Source organism: Pleurodeles waltl, chromosome 4_1 (assembly GCF_031143425.1).
Source record: "Pleurodeles waltl isolate 20211129_DDA chromosome 4_1, aPleWal1.hap1.20221129, whole genome shotgun sequence".
In the NCBI taxonomy this organism is placed as follows: domain Eukaryota; kingdom Metazoa; phylum Chordata; class Amphibia; order Caudata; family Salamandridae; genus Pleurodeles; species Pleurodeles waltl.
In genome coordinates, this window is record NC_090442.1 from 154,466,167 (window position 1) to 154,482,827 (window position 16,661).

A 16,661-nucleotide genomic window follows, 5' to 3' on the forward strand; every position below is an offset into this window, starting at 1 on the left:
CCCTGAACACAGGTAAGTGGGTACTCCGATAGGGGAGGAGGGTGATGTGTTTTTGTGCGTGAGTTGAATGTTTGTGAGTGCGAGTATGCCGGTGTGTGTTGCGTGTTGAATGTTTGTGCATGTATGGAAGTGTGAGTGCGTGTATTTTTGGTTCTGTGAATGCGAGTCTGCGTGTATGTATGAAAGTGTGTGCGGCTGTGTGTGTGAATGGATGCAGGATGGCTCTGCCGGCGGTCTTCAGGGCGTCCATCCCGCTCCTACACTCCGCTGCACACCAGCGAGCGGGCCCCCACCGGCCCCAGGCTCAGACGTGGGCGGGGAGGGCGGAGTGGAGGAGCGGGATGGATGCCCTGAAGTCCGCCGGCAGAGCCATCCTGCGGAGCCCCAGCATCGCCCGCCACAGCCTGGGGGTGTCCTCCCGGCACCAGAAGCTTCCGGAAAACTGGACAGACACTTAGGAGACTTTGCTGGAGGGGATGGTCTTTAACCTGAAGTACCTGGGGATGAAGCTAGTGGAGAAGCCCAAAGGGGAAGACATGGCGGCGGCAGCCATCAGACGCATCATCTCCATGTAATAATAGGTTGGACATTTAATTCCAATAATATGGAAAGACAATCAATTTAAAGACCATGCACATATAAGCATTTGTGGTGGCAGGTGCTGTGATTTGTGCACAGGCATAGCCATAGATATTGGGCGACAATATAGTTCACAGAGTTTTAATATTTATGGTAGTCTAAGACAGGTGCATTTGTAAGGTTTAACCCGCCACCAATTCAGTAGCAGTTTATTGTATTTCAATTGTGCCTGCATTTTTGGGTAACACTGTGGCAGGACTATGTGTGAACGGCGCCAGGGGTATGTATGTACCAATGCAATGAGCTGTAGAAGGAGAAGGAGAGACTTAAGTGATATTAAGACCATCATGTTGGACCACATTTAGCTGTGTGTTGTTCCTACACCTGATGTCCCCCTCTGGCCAATGTGGACAGCCTTCTCACATTTACTTTCCACTAGACTTGACAGGCATCCTACCAAGCCACTTATGACTTTCCTATATATTCAAATGTCAAGAACAAACAAAAAATATTGTGCATTATTTAAAACTGTTTTCAAAATATTCATGTTTTCTATTGCATCTTGTTCTTTCTTACTTGCATACAATACTGTTCTTTCTGTTCATTGCTCTCTTATCTTCCCTCTCTAATTTTTTCTATCTAGTGTTATCTACATCCCTTTTCCCTGTTTTATAACATTTATTCTCCCCATTTCACTCTTTCTCTCTCCCCTCTCTTTTTTGTTTTTTTTCTTGTTCTCTCACCTTTTCTGTCCCCTCCTTCTTCTTTAATTGTTGTCATTGTTACCCACATTGACTTATCCTGTTTGTAGCTCGTCTTTTCTTTTTTATTTAATAATTTGCATTCTTCTCTTTCTTTCTTTTTATTTTACTTTGCTCTTCCTATGTAATTCTCTCTATTTTCCTTTTCTTGGTCACTATTGCACCTATATTTTCTCCCTTCTTTCTCTATAGTGCCACAGTCCTACTTCTCTGGTATTTACGTCTCCATTTCTATTCCCTATGTGTCCCCTGTGAGCCTCAATCGTTTTTTCCTTCTTACCTGTCCAACTGAATTCACTTTATCTTCCTACATTTTATCTTTCTCCTGTGTCTAACCACTACTTGATCACTATGCTCTAATTATCGCCTCCTTTCTTTCACACTACTCTTTCTTATCCTGACATCTGAGCCACATTTCCCCCAGCATTCTTTTTACTTTCACCCTACTGCTCTTTGTTTAGTTTTATTTGACGTTAAATCCATCACTTTGAACTTTTGTGCAAATTTCTTCTCTTGATATTTACTCAACACTATATTTTCACCTTCTGTATCTTTCAAATTAACTTTTCTCTTTTCTGACTTTAATCTCCTTTCTGACTTCAAGCTAGTTTTTATGTTGGCTTATTCCAAATACCCCCCTTTTTCCTGTACTACTCATCTCCACTCCTGCTTTCCAACCCCTGTACTCTCTTTTTCACAGTTGACACTTGCTTCCATTTACAGATTCAAGGAGCTATAATAATTGCTTCCTGTTTCCAAATATTGATGGGCTTCTCTGGTCTGATTGGATTCCTGATGCGTTTTATTGGACCCTTGACAATCGCCCCAACTATTTGTCTCATCTCTCTGCCTCTATTTAATTCAGCGGGCAAGGATGCCGGCTCACACTGGGGGATATCCGCCCTGTAAGTTGAAAAATGTAATTAACAAAAAAGAGGAAACAAACCTCCTTTTTTATATTTGCTTTTTAGCATTATTCCAGAAACACAGCAGCATTAGCAGTGAGCTGTTACTATTTGGGGTCTTAGATCTATCAAATAAGTCCACCATATACTGGTCATTCAGAGTTTGGCAGAGTTGGTGACCCTTTGTAAAACAGTGGGGTTGCCGCATTAGGAAACTTGTGTTTCCCTAGCCTCGTTCAAAGGTGGGGATATTGCTGCATTCCTTACAGCATAGCTTCAGCTGTCATTGCACCAGAAACATCTGACCTGGTTGTATTGCAGAATATAATGGACAGAAATATTGTGTGACAGAAAAACTATGGCCTGAATAATATTTACAAAATGATTGTCCCATTATGTGTAATTTGCTCCATTTGGGCGATATTTTGGTAAACAATATTTAGATCACAATATTTTTGGCTGAAGATATTCTGACCATGATATTTCAGCACCAGAAGGCCCATCCACCACAAGGCTGACAGGTTGATGCATTAGAAAGTCTGGCCTATTTTGAGCCTTCTGGCTTACATAATTAATATCAGGGACTACCTAGTGAAATACTGAAAGCATTCAAGGTCAGAAGAATAATTTAGGTATTGACAGAGTAGGTCTGAAAGCGCTGGACGAAAGATCTCAGGTGTTCGTCTGAAGGTTGAGCAATGAGCATAGACAATAAATCTTGAATGCGTACAATAAGACCACTGCAGAACTCCACTTCACCATGAATCAGACAGAAAAAAGGCCATTTCGATTCACACTGATAGAGCGTTCCATCCTAATAAATTACCTATATTTGGACGCTCTTGGGTCGATGAATCTTTTGACCAAGTGGGGCTCTCTTCACCCGAGATTAGTCAATTTAATCTAATCAATAATCAATAACGAACATAAGCAATGCCCTGATCAACATAACACTTCACAATTAATCCAGAAAACATTTCGGCGAACCATGACCTTTCGGCCATGAATAACCACACCAGTTCATTCAAAGTTAATGAATTTATTTCCCTATATTAACAAAGCTAGCACGATATAAATGTGTCTCAACACCAAATGATATATGTAAATGAACATTAATAGCTGTCCATAACGGCGAAAAAGATGCAATCTATGCAGCATTTGAATAACAATGCATTCAATAATAGCAACGCAAACCACTAAAACTATAATCTGTAATGGGCTAATTGCATACATTAATCAGCATAACAAGGTCTCAAATTGCATCGTGCAACAAATGAATCCTCATCTAACCTCAAATTAGCATCTGCATGTGGGATTTCATGCAAAAACAATTTAGCAACATTGATTTGGAAAACTCCTAACTAGGGCTCTTATCAAAAATCAGCAGTTGGTTACCTAAAAAGAAACACAATGCAATTGTACATTTTCCTTTCATATTTACCAAATTCAATCAGCATTCAAGGAAGTCTTCGTCTCACAGATACCGGTTTCGATCAGCATGGGACGGGGGCAAAGGGGCAGGGTGGACGGGGTAATTGCCTCACAGCGGCAAGATAAAAGGACAAAACTACTACTTTATGCAAAGGGGCAAATCAAAGTTAAAGTCTCTAGGGCGAGAATTACTTAAAGTCTCTTTCTCTCGATTAGAGAAAGCATCAAAGTCTCATTTAAAATGGCGTCGAACATCAATTGGCATCGTAGAAGATGGCAAAATGACGAGGTCGGCAAGATGGGCCATAATGGCTGCAATGGGCAATAATGTCCAATGTCCTCAATAGGTGCAATGGGTAATGGCCGCTTTCTTCTTGTGCACCAGGTTTAAATAAACAACAGTTCAAATCCAGTAGGGTCTTCCATTGGAGGGTTCATAGGTTGGCTTCAAATTGTCCAATCAAAAACAACAATTCACAAGCTTCTACCTAGGCATACATTATCCTTGGAGTCGGGAACGTAAGTTGCAACATATTTTACCAATTAACTCACTTTCAGAGCTTCCATTGTCTGCACCTGCAGATTGACCTTGGAGCAAAGAAGAAGATGCCAGGCTGGCACGAAACCTTAAAGATAAGCATGTGAACCGATCTCACTGGAAAAGTACAGCTTCAAGCAAGAATACACGTTTTATTAGCACATTAGAAAAACACGAGCATCTAAACCGTGAGACAAGGCAACTAGGCCGAAGCCTCCACTAAAGTTATGCTAAGTTAAAACATTTCAAACAAGCAAATCATGGCACACGTTTACGGTTATGTCAGATTAGTACAATTCTAATACATCACGTTATATAAAGCACGCTTATAAATGTTGGCGAACTACTCTGAGGGCACATTTGTCCCCGTACAATCTTTATTAGTTCGGTTAAAGTCACACTTGATTATTGCGGCACTACGTTTATGCGCTAATAAATGTAAAACCTTCGTTTCTGCGTCATCAATCCCTCCTCTGATGACTATTTGTCATCACACAAAACTATTCCCACAAATTTTATTCCATTAAAATTCTGTCAGTTCTCTTTGCCTTTTAGTTCCCCTTGTTCTTGCCTTGTATTCTTCTGCCATTCTTTTCATCATTTTCTCTTCCTTCCTTCTCTTAATTCTTGCCATGATCATTAGTATTCCCCTCTTTATTCCCAAATCCCAAAGATGCAAATTAGTACTATTAGTATTCCCTGTATTATTTTTAGTAATATTCCATTCCAAATGCCACCAAGCCAATTTCCCACTGAAGCAACTCCCTTTCCAACCTTCTCCCAAACTCCTGGTTCTTTCAATTCCTTCAAGTCTGCACTCTCTTTTGTTAAATTTGCAAGCATTGTTTTAATCTTCACACTGTTGTCTGGTATTTACGTGCAACAGTGACGCGCACCAAGCATTTTGCAAACGCCGCCATCCTTTGCTAAAAGAATGTCTAGGGCAAGCCTGTTTTGAAGAGTCATAGCTCTTTCTGCTGCAAGTTCAGCATCCATCAGGATTATAGCACCTGAAAACTTTGTCAACATGTTATCCACTATAGTAGACAACTTTCTTATTTTGATGGAATTCAACACAACTCCCAATGAAGGAATCATGGCTCCAAATATATCTCCTACCACAGCAGCTGCGGTCTCTCTTTTCTGGATACGATGAGATCCAGGCATCTTTGGAATCACTGATAGGTCATCCAGTTGATAAACCTTTGGGAACACTATACCCAAATAACATCTCCCCCACCATCCCTTTGGAAGACGATAATAGGCATTATGCCCACAAATGTAATATACACCAGGTATGACAGGGTCAAGTCCGTTCAGCATGAATGTCCATTTGGCCTTAAAGATAAACGTATGTTTACATTCACTCGCTCCCACGAAAATGTTATCATAATAAGATTCACCACAATATATACAAAATTTCTCTACATGCCAAGCGTCTAAAGCTATTTTTCCTTGTGTTTTTATTGCGGCAAAAGCATAATTATCTACTGAAGTCCTCTTACTTAGCTCCTTTTCTAATTTCACATTCATTTGTGCCCTTCTATCATCTGTGCGATCTAAAAAGCTTATTTCTATTGCAGAGAGAGAGCAGGCAAGATTTTCCCTATGAGCGTGAGCTGTTTCAAAAGGTTGCATTGGCTCGAAAAATTCCCTCATTATGTTAGCATCCCAATCTTTAGCAATCTGGCTTAGTTGCGTTATTATAGGAACATATGCAAAGGTAACATCATAATTTGAATAAAAATACTGTATGTTAGTTTGACCATAAAATCTAGAAGTTACTAAACTACATGTAATCCTATATGTAAGAGGCATGTGGTGATAAGTCACCCCTTCCGTTACCGATGTCGGTATCTGTGTACACACATAACAATCTTTCGCATCCATAGTCTCAACATATTCTGTTAGTAGGCGATAGAAAACATTATACGAAAGTTCCTTCTTATCATGCAAGTGTCTCTCATCTAATTCTAGTCTTTTCAATGCGGTTAGTTCAGTGACAGTAACAGGAGCAGAAGCATCAATTTTCTCATTCTCACCCTTACCACGCGTTGCAAGCACTATTGCCATTATTATTAGTACACATGCAGTTATCAAGCCTATACATGCATATTTACAATATTTCACTCTACTGTTTTGTGTAGCGTACTTAGTCATGATCTGTATAGAATCAGAGAGCTAGAAGCACTTATAAAGAAACGATTTAGCAATTAGTTACAAAGCTGAACGAGCGCAATGTTCACACAGTTTTCTTCAGGAGCCCAGTCACTTATCGGTTAGCAGCATTTGTCTCAATTCGGCAATAACTCCGTCTTTTATCAGTTAGCAACGTTGTCTCAAATCGGGTTTAAGAGTCAATCAGGTTATCAAAGTCTTATCAAGTTAGCAAATGTCTCATCCGGTTTAGCAATGTCTCAGCTGGTTGTATCACGTTAGATTATAGCAAGCAATGTCATTTATCAGTTTTTCAGTCAATAGTGTCCATAAAACTTTTCTTTTCTATTGGTATCTCTTCTTCTTCGTTCTCGAGGCTAAGAGATACAAATTCGTCGGTCCAATCGTCATTGACTACATATGCCCATTCTGGACAAGGAATATCTCCTGTTTGGTATCCTTTTCCTTTTCAATTTTGCATCTCTCTTTGATTCTGCCTCACTGGTACCTTCCTCTTTGGCCAAGTCTTTTTCTTCACTTGATGTTGGTACCACGACAGACACTTCCTTTCTTTTCTCTTTCACTCTTGGCCCTTCACTGTCGTTCAACGTTTCTCTAGTTCTTAGTTTTACTGGTGATATACTTGATCTTCTCTTTGCACTGTGTCCACTTGATGGACCTGCGATCTCTTCTGAGGAAGTTTGAACAGTTTCGTTCTGTTCTGCCTTGTCCCCTCCTTCTGGGGAGTCAATCAGGTTTTCCTTTTCTTTTTCTGTACCGTTTGCTTCTGGGAAAGCCCTCCTCTGATCAGGCTCTCCTGCTTCTTCACCTCTTTCGAGCCCTTTGTCACCGTTACTTTCTTCAGGCTCTTTGTTACCTTCAGCTGCTTCGTCGCGGTCTGAGGTTTCTCCTTGGTCTTCCCCAAGTGAATCGGTTGTTTCGTCCTCAGAGAATATTTCTCTCTCCTCTATTTCTGCCTGTTCGCTTCTAGTTCTGTTTTGCTCTGTCTCAGCGCTCGGCACTTTGTTATCAGGTACTGGCAGTTTCAGCGCTTCCACTTCCTCATCTGTGGGACACAACACTTTCTTTGTATGACTGGCGTGGATCCAGTTGGGAACTCCCGCACACTTCACAGCGGTAGTGGTCGTCAGGATCACTTGGAAAGGGCCTTTCCAACGGGGTTCCAGACACGACTTCCTCACGTGCTTCTTTATCACGACCCAGTCACCTGCTTTCAGTGTGTGTCCTGGACCTTGGATCGGTGGCAAGGTGGTTGCTTCCACCTGGTGAGAGAAAGAGCGAACCACGTCAGCCAGACCTTTGCAGTAGTCTAACACCATATCATCTGTAATATTCAAAAGCGCGTTTGCGGGAACTGCAGGAAGTCTCATGGCCCTGCCCATGAGAATTTCGTGCGGGGACAATCCAGTCTTTCTGTCAGGGGTGTTTCTCATTGACATTAACACCAAAGGCAATGCGTCAGGCCATTTCAAATTTGTCGATGCACATATTTTCGCCATTCTTGATTTCAGTGTACCATTCATTTGTTCCACCAGTCCTGAGGCTTCAGGGCGATAGCTACAATGCAGTTTTTGCTCAATGTTCAGCGCTGCGCAAAGTAACTTTATCACCTCGTTATTGAAGTGACTTCCTCTATCTGATTCTAAAGAGATCGGGAATCCGAAACGTGGTATCAACTCCCTCAACAATAGTTTTGCAACTGTAAGGCTGTCATTTCTACGTGTGGGGTATGCTTCAATCCAATGACTAAAAATGCACACAATCACCAACACATACTTCAGACCTCCATGCACAGGCATCTCAATAAAGTCCATCTGCATTCTGCTGAACGGGCCACCCGCCCTGCCAATGTTGCTCACGTTCACAACCGTTCCCTTTCCTGGGTTCATCTGCTGACAAATGACACAACGATGGCAAACTGCTTCTGCAACTTGACGGAATCTGGGGTTAAACCAATCAGTTTTGAACAATCTTATCATGGCATCTCTCCCTAGGTGAGCCTGCCCATGATAGAACCGCGCTAGCTGCGATAAGAGACTATTTGGTAAAACAAATTTTCCCTCATTTGAAACCCATAACTCATCTGGTCTCCTTGTACATTGTGACTTAATCCAGGAAACTCTTTCATCCTCCCTGACGCTATTCTGTAATGCTTTTAGTTCATCCATTGTATCCACGACCTTCAAGGCAAATGCTTCAGCTGGTTCGAGCTCTGGCTCACTTATCAAATTCCATTCATCCCTGAGCAATATACAGTTCAAGGCACAAAATCTTGCGACTTGATCCGCATATGCATTTCCCAGGGAAACATAGTCCTGTCCTTTTGTATGAGCACTACACTTTACCACTGCAATTTCGGCTGGCATCTGAATGGCGTGTAACAATTCCCTTATTCTCTCCCCGTTTTTCACTGGGGACCCTGAAGAGGTCAGGAAACCTCTCTGTGACCATAATTGCCCAAAGTCGTGCACAATTCCAAACCCGTACTGACTGTCAGTGTAAATGGTAACCTTCATCAATGTAGACAGTTGGCATGCTCTTGTAAGGGCTACAAGCTCTGCTACTTGTGCGGAATAGACTCCTTGGAGCCAGGACGCTTCCAAGACACCTGTTACAGTACATACAGCATATCCTGCTTTCAAAATTCCCAACCCATCTCTTAGACATGAACCATCAACAAAAATAATATGGTCATTTTCATCAAGCTTAGTATCCCTAATATCAGGTCGGGGTTTTGTGCAAAATTCAGTCACCTGAAGGCAGTCGTGCTCGACGTCTTCAGCGTTCTCAATTTCAGCATTTTCACCGGGAAGCAAGGTTGCTGGATTCAACGTAGTGCACCTTTTCAGCTGCACATTCGGTGAGCCCAGAATTATTGTTTCATACCTTGTGAGTCTTGCTCCAGTCATGTGTTGCGTTCGGGAGCGGGTCAAAAGTATCTCAACTGAGTGAGGGACCATGACTGTTAATGGGTGTCCCATCACTATTCCTTCACTCTGAGTGAGGCTGATACCAACTGCTGCTACGGCGCGCAAACACCCTGGCAGTGCTGCTGCGACCGGATCCAAAGTAGCTGAAAAATACGCTACTGGTCTGTTTATGCCACCATGGGCTTGGGTCAAGACAGACAAAGAACATGCATCACGTTCATGACAAAACAATGTGAAAGGCTTTGTGTAATCAGGCATACCTAAAGCTGGAGCCCTGCACATGCATTCTTTCAATTCAATAAAAGCATCCATCTCATCTCCTTTCAGCTCAATTTCATCAAGGCATCCTTCTGGGTCAGTTTCAGTAAAGGCTTTGCTAGAGTTGAGAAGTTGGGAATCCACTGGCGACAGTAGCTCACCATCCCCAAAAACTTCCTCACCTCCCTCCTTGTCTTTGGTGGACTCATTTGAAGTACACTTGTTATTCTTTCCTTCATTATTCTCTGTGACCCTTTCTCTATTTGATGACCCAAGTATTTCACTTTCTTCTGACAGAACTGCAACTTTGAAGGAGACACCTTGTGTCCATTCCTTCCCAAATGGTTCAGTAGAGCAATGGTGTCGGCTGTGCAGCCACTTTCTGTCTTAGATGCAATCAGTAAGTCATCAATGTACTGTACTAGGGTTGACTCGAATGGCAATTCTAACGCTTCCAAATCTTTCTTTAGAATCTGATTGAAAATTGACGGTGACTCAGAAAACCCTTGAGGAATTCGACACCAACTGTAAACTCTGTCTAAGAATTTGAAACAAAAGAGAAATTGGCTGTCCTCATGAAGAGGCACCGAAAAGAATGCTTGTGACAAGTCGATGACTGAGAACCACTCGGCATCGCAAGGGACTTGAAACATTATCACAGCTGGATTCGGTACTACAGGGCAGCATTTAATTATGATGTCATTTATTTTCCTCAAGTCCTGCACAATTCGGACCTTTCCACTCGGCTTTATTAGTCCCATGATTGGTGAATTACATGGACTGCTTAACACTTCTTTCAGCACTCCCTGTTTTACAAACTCGTCAATGAGTTGGGCGACTTTCATGAGGGTGTCTTGTGCCATGTGGTATTGTGGGGTCTGGGGAAAGGTTACATTGGGTTTTACGGTCACTTTCACTGGTTCCACTCCTTTCACCAATCCCACCTCTTTTCCTGTCATATCCCACACTTCCTTTCCGACTGTTTCCCGTAATTCAGCTGGAATATCTTCTTCAGTTATCATCGGAAAAAGGTTAATCAGAGGATATTCTTCATCGACAGTTTCCATCTCATCCCCTTCTACACTGTCCTCTTCTTCCCCATCACTGCTCGTCTGAATTCTAATTCCATCGCTCGAACACATAATCGAACATCCCAATTTGCACAATAGGTCTCTCCCTAACAGTGCTATCGGGCTTGAGTCACATACCACAAAATTATGTGACCCTTGATAGTTACCAATTCTGACTTGTACTGGATCTGTGATTGGGTTCGTCAGGTGCCTGTTTGCTACTCCCACTACTTGAACTGTTCTCCCTGAGAGTGGCAAATGTGGTACTTCAATGCTCCTAACAGTTGAACGTGTGGCTCCTGTGTCAACCAAGAATGAAACACGATGACCCATAACTCTTCCCTCCACATATGGACCCTTTTGATCAACTTCCAAGGATGCTGCAAGCACACAATTTCCCTCCTCATCTGAACTTTCACTCTCCCATACATTGTTTATTCCATTCTCACTGTGTAATGGGAACTGTTGTACTGTGCCATTTGTATTCATCACCTGACCCGAGACCTGTGGAGGAACCATCACTTGCTGCTGACTCATTGGTGCCAAAGGTATTTGCATTTGCTGATTAGGTACCATGGGAAACTGCTGTTGCAATGGCTGCATTTGCGTCATCTGCATACGGGGCATCTGCATCTGCTGCGGCTGCATGGGCTGTAATCCCTGCAGCTGATTTATGGTCTGAAAATTTGGGTTTGGACCTCTCATTTTCGGTCCCCTCATTGTCTGGAATGCATTGACATCATTGTTTTGCTGACCAACACCTGCACCTTCCTGCACCACCATCGGGCACTCGCGTTTCCAATGCCCGACAATTCCGCACACGTGACACGGCATCACCCTTTTCATTGCCTGCACACCATTCGGAATTGCAACAGTGTTCAAATCCGGACCATTACTCCCAAAGCCTCCTCTGCCTCTGCCTCTCGCCTGTGGCTGAAACACCATGTTTCCCTGCGGCTGCGGCTGCGGTATCTGCTGTTGGAACCCTTGCAACCCTTGCAAACCTGTCTGAGCTGCTTTAAGTTGCATCATCATCACTTTCTCTTTCAACCTTTTCTGTTTCACTTCAATTTCGTCGCTACAGTATTTCGCATAATTCAACACCTCATCAATAGGTTTCGACTGCCAACAAATCAAATGCGTCTTTATCATCTGACTTATCTCTGGTCTCAGCCCTTCCACAAATCTAAACACAAAATGAAGCATGTCCCTCGCCTCTATTGTTTCCGTGCCACTGTAGTTCTTGAACGCCTTCAACAACCTCTCATAGTAACCATGAATCGACTCTTTAGCCTCTTGGGCAGTTCGATCAATCTTCTGCCAATCCACATTTTTCGCGGCAACCTTCGTCTTCAAATGCTCAATCACCTTATAGTACAAGCTCATTACCATAGGTGATGGTGCACCCGTATCCCTGTCCCTCTCTGGTTCACTTGTCGGCCAACCTACAGCCCTTTTGCAGTCTTCCCAAAAATCTGCCGGAACCACAATCTCAAAGAGGGTGTTCAGGTCTTCCCAAAGACATTTTGCAAGCTTCACAAACCTATCAGTCTGTTGATACCATTCAATCGGTTTCTCTCTCAGTTTGGGGAAATCATCCGTAAAAGACTGAATGTCGCTTCTGTGCCACGGTACATGTATTAATTTTCCCCCTGCTGTCTCTCTCATTGGTAACATGGTTATTGCATCACTACTATCTTTTCTCGTTGTGCACTGGGACACTATCTTTCCTCTTTTCCTTTTTCTTTGCCCATCTACTTTCCCATTTGTCTAAGCACCTCCACACTTGTGCACTCTGCAGCAATTCTCTAAGGTGCGTTTTCATGCCTGCTGACCTCATGTGTTCAAAGTCTGTGGTCCCGAAATCCAATCTATAGCTCCTGCTCAAGTGTTTTGTCTTGTCTATCTCAACCCCGTTTTTGTCAGCTATTTCTTGCAACCTTCTATGTACCTTGTTCACTTCTCTCGTAATCCTGGGACATAGATACCTCAGCTCTTCTTCCGAGTAGGACTCTAACCTATTCAAACCCATAGTCCCTTCCACCAATTCTTCTGCTTCCATGTTCAACCTGACCCTATTCAGATAGTCCTCTCCCTTCCCACTGGCTGAGCTTTGTGTGGAATTCAGACTGTTGAACCACTGTGTCAGCTGTTGCGCATTCAACCCCATCAGTGTAGCATTCACATCGACTGCCATTGATGGTTGCGGCAACTTTTCAGTGTTCGATGATAGCGGTATCATCAGTGGGGGACTCGACCTCACCACTGTTGACTGAGCACATATGGGACTAAACTCCATCAAGGACCCAGATCCAGTTGGCAGAGCCGCTATCGGAGTTGTCTCTGGAGTGTTTTCTATGCACCTCCTTTCTGTCCCATTCTGCACCACTGATCCTTGACCGCTCATACCTGAGTTAGGCTGAATGTACAAAGGTACCGGTGGACCTACAGTAATGGGTAGGGATATCGCATCTGGGTTCTGTCCATTCCCCAGGTTCTGAGGCATGTTCATTCCCACACTATGGGTCATCATTGCCGGCATGCCCGTCTGACTCCCCGTCATCTGACCATGTGCGGTTCCCCCCTGCATCTGCTTTTGAGACATCAAAGGCTGGGTTGACTCAGCTTGTGCCAATGTTGGGTTGCGACCATTCTGTACTCCCATTACGGTTGGATCTAGAATCATTCCCGTACTGTTGTCACTGCTGTAGTACTTTGGGACCTGCGGCTGATAATTTTCTGCTGTTTTCAATATAGGCACATCTGGATATATTCTCCTAACCTGCGGTATCTGCGGGGTGAACAGTAAACTCGGGTCCTTAGATCCCTATGGCGTTTCTGAATTCGGAGTTTCATTATTCTGTACCGGTGCCGGAGGGGCAGAACTGGTACTTGGACCTTGTTCACTCTCTGCATAAGGTGGTGGACGGTCGTTCAGCAATTGCATGATGAACTCCTCATCCTCTGACTCGTCTTCTCTCCTTAACTTTTCCTCGTCCTCTCTATATTTGGAACACCTCCTGTTTGTCTTACAGGTAGCTTTCTTGCCTGTCGCCTCTTCTTCCTTAGCAATTGCGGGAAACAATTTTATCCCCTGCAATATATCTGACCTCCACACCTTCTGTGCATTATCCCACCTAGCGTCCGCTAGTGTCTTTTCTACCTTTCTTATCCTGGTCTCAAACTTCTTTTGCTGTTGCTGTCTAGCCATTAGTTCCCAAATCGCTAGAGCCTCAAACTGTGCTGGCCTTGGAGGTACCTTCATGTCGTACATCGCGAATCTCAAATTCTCTAGGATCCTTATATTGAATGTCCCATGGATCGGGAACACTACGCTCCCATGTCTCTCTGTCAGCTTGTGCCATTGCTTTAGCCAAAGGCACGGAGCTACCCCCCTTTCCTCCATTACAATGTAAGCTGGTGTACTTTCGGGTGGCGTCTCCTCTCCTACGCTCGCTTTAATGTAAGACTCCCCCTTCATCGCACTCTTTAATGCTTTAAAAAATTTCATTTTCTCGTCTTTTATTTCACAAAGTTTGTAATCAATAAGTGACTTTAATTCCCGGAATACTCTTCGCTTGCCTTTCCCCTTCCAATCGAGCCCCACGGACTGCGTCCAATCCGTGCGCGACCCTTCTCTGCAACCAACCTATCCCAGCACGGCTCCTAGTGACGTCACACTCACACATACTGCGGCTGACAAAGCCTCGCGGCTTGTCCTCCTTCACTCAGCTCCTCTCGTAACAACTTCTAGCATATATCGCGAGCAACCAAATAATAATAAAACAGATCTGTCGGTTTACTACAGGAAGGGTAACACAATCGCTTCAGGACCTTAGGGATTTTTCACTAGCCTCTGCAGTTATTCCATCTTTCTCGGTCCCCACTTTCGCAAGCAAATCCTGACCCGCAGACTCTGCTCTCAACTTGTCAATGATCTATTCTAGTGCACTTAGAATTTGTCAAAGCCCGAAGTCGAAGTTTTCTTCCACTCCCTTAACACACGTACCGACTCGTTGACCACGCCCGGTCAACCTATTAAACCGACCAGACCACAACATAAAACAAGTGTCTCATACACTTTTCAACATACTCCGGAGTCTCTTGACCTCGCAGGGCCCGTCTCAACAACAACAACCACGTGGACCTTTTTCTGCACAAAGCGCCACATGCACATGAAGTTCGTCGACTTCCCTACTCTCACACTCGGAGTCGCACCTCCGCTATTCTCTAAAATCCTTGCAACCTTTTCAAACAATCTGCGGCAATAAGCTGTGCAAGCGCAAAACCCTGACTTCACTCATACCGTCACTAGTACCGCCAACGCCGATTTCACACCTCCATTCTCTCCATTCGCAAGCTCCGAGATCCCGGGAAAGTCGCGGGGGACTTAGGGCATCATCATTCTCTCAATCTGTTTTACCCAAGAAAAATCTAATTCAACACCATATACTTCTCGAGTGGGGTCTCAAAGAGCGTAACCTTCAATTCAACACCATATACCTCTCGAGTGGGGTCCCAAAGGGCGAAACCGTTACCTCTCGAGTGGGGTCCCAAAGGGCGAAACCGTTACCTCTCGAGTGGGGTCCCAAAGGGCGAAACCGTTACCTCTCGGGTGGGGTCCCAAAGGGCGAAACCGTCCTCTGCTACCATCTACTGATAGAGCGTTCCATCCTAATAAATTACCTATATTTGGACGCTCTTGGGTCGATGAATCTTTTGACCAAGTGGGGCTCTCTTCACCCGAGATTAGTCAATTTAATCTAATCAATAATCAATAACGAACATAAGCAATGCCCTGATCAACATAACACTTCACAATTAATCCAGAAAACATTTTGGCGAACCATGACCTTTCGGCCATGAATAACCACACCAGTTCATTCAAAGTTAATGAATTTATTTCCCTATATTAACAAAGCTAGCACGATATAAATGTGTCTCAACACCAAATGATATATGTAAATGAACATTAATAGCTGTCCATAACGGCGAAAAAGATGCAATCTATGCAGCATTTGAATAACAATGCATTCGATAATAGCAACGCAAACCACTAAAACTATAATCTGTAATGGGCTAATTGCATACATTAATCAGCATAACAAGGTCTCAAATTGCATCGTGCAACAAATGAATCCTCATCTAACCTCAAATTAGCATCTGCATGTGGGATTTCATGCAAAAACAATTTAGCAACATTGATTTGGAAAACTCCTAACTAGGGCTCTTATCAAAAATCAGCAGTTGGTTACCTAAAAAGAAACACAATGCAATTGTACATTTTCCTTTCATATTTACCAAATTCAATCAGCATTCAAGGAAGTCTTCGTCTCACAGGTACCGGTTTCAATCAGCATGGGACGGGGGCAAAGGGGCAGGGTGGACGGGGTAATTGCCTCACAGCGGCAAGATAAAAGGACAAAACTACTACTTTATGCAAAGGGGCAAATCAAAGTTAAAGTCTCTAGGGCGAAAATTACTTAAAGTCTCTTTCTCTCGATTAGAGAAAGCATCAAAGTCTCATTTAAAATGGCGTCGAACATCAATTGGCATCGTAGAAGATGGCAAAATGACGAGGTCGGCAAGATGGGCCATAATGGCTGCAATGGGCAATAATGTCCAATGTCCTCAATAGGTGCAATGGGTAATGGCTGCTTTCTTCTTGTGCACCAGGTTTAAATAAACAACAGTTCAAATCCAGTAGGGTCTTCCATTGGAGGGTTCATAGGTTGGCTTCAAATTGTCCAATCAAAAACAACAATTCACAAGCTTCTACCTAGGCATACATTATCCTTGGAGTCGGGAACGTAAGTTGCAACATATTTTACCAATTAACTCACTTTCAGAGCTTCCATTGTCTGCACCTGCAGATTGACCTTGGAGCAAAGAAGAAGATGCCAGGCTGGCACGAAACCTTAAAGATAAGCATGTGAACCGATCTCACTGGAAAAGTACAGCTTCAAGCAAGAATACACGTTTTATTAGCACATTAGAAAAACACGAGCATC

General features: G+C 43.4%; 1 protein-coding gene across 1 annotated transcript in view; it reads left to right on the plus strand.

The window, feature by feature from the left end:
- Positions 1–476: 476 nt before the first annotated feature.
- The window catches only part of LOC138287141 (solute carrier family 23 member 1-like), a 343,235-nt gene continuing 327,050 nt past the window's right edge, over positions 477–16,661 (plus strand). Inside the window, exon 1 of the mRNA XM_069227499.1 lies at positions 477–571. Coding sequence (XP_069083600.1) covers positions 477–571 — 95 coding nt within the window. The remainder of the gene's footprint in view (positions 572–16,661) is intronic.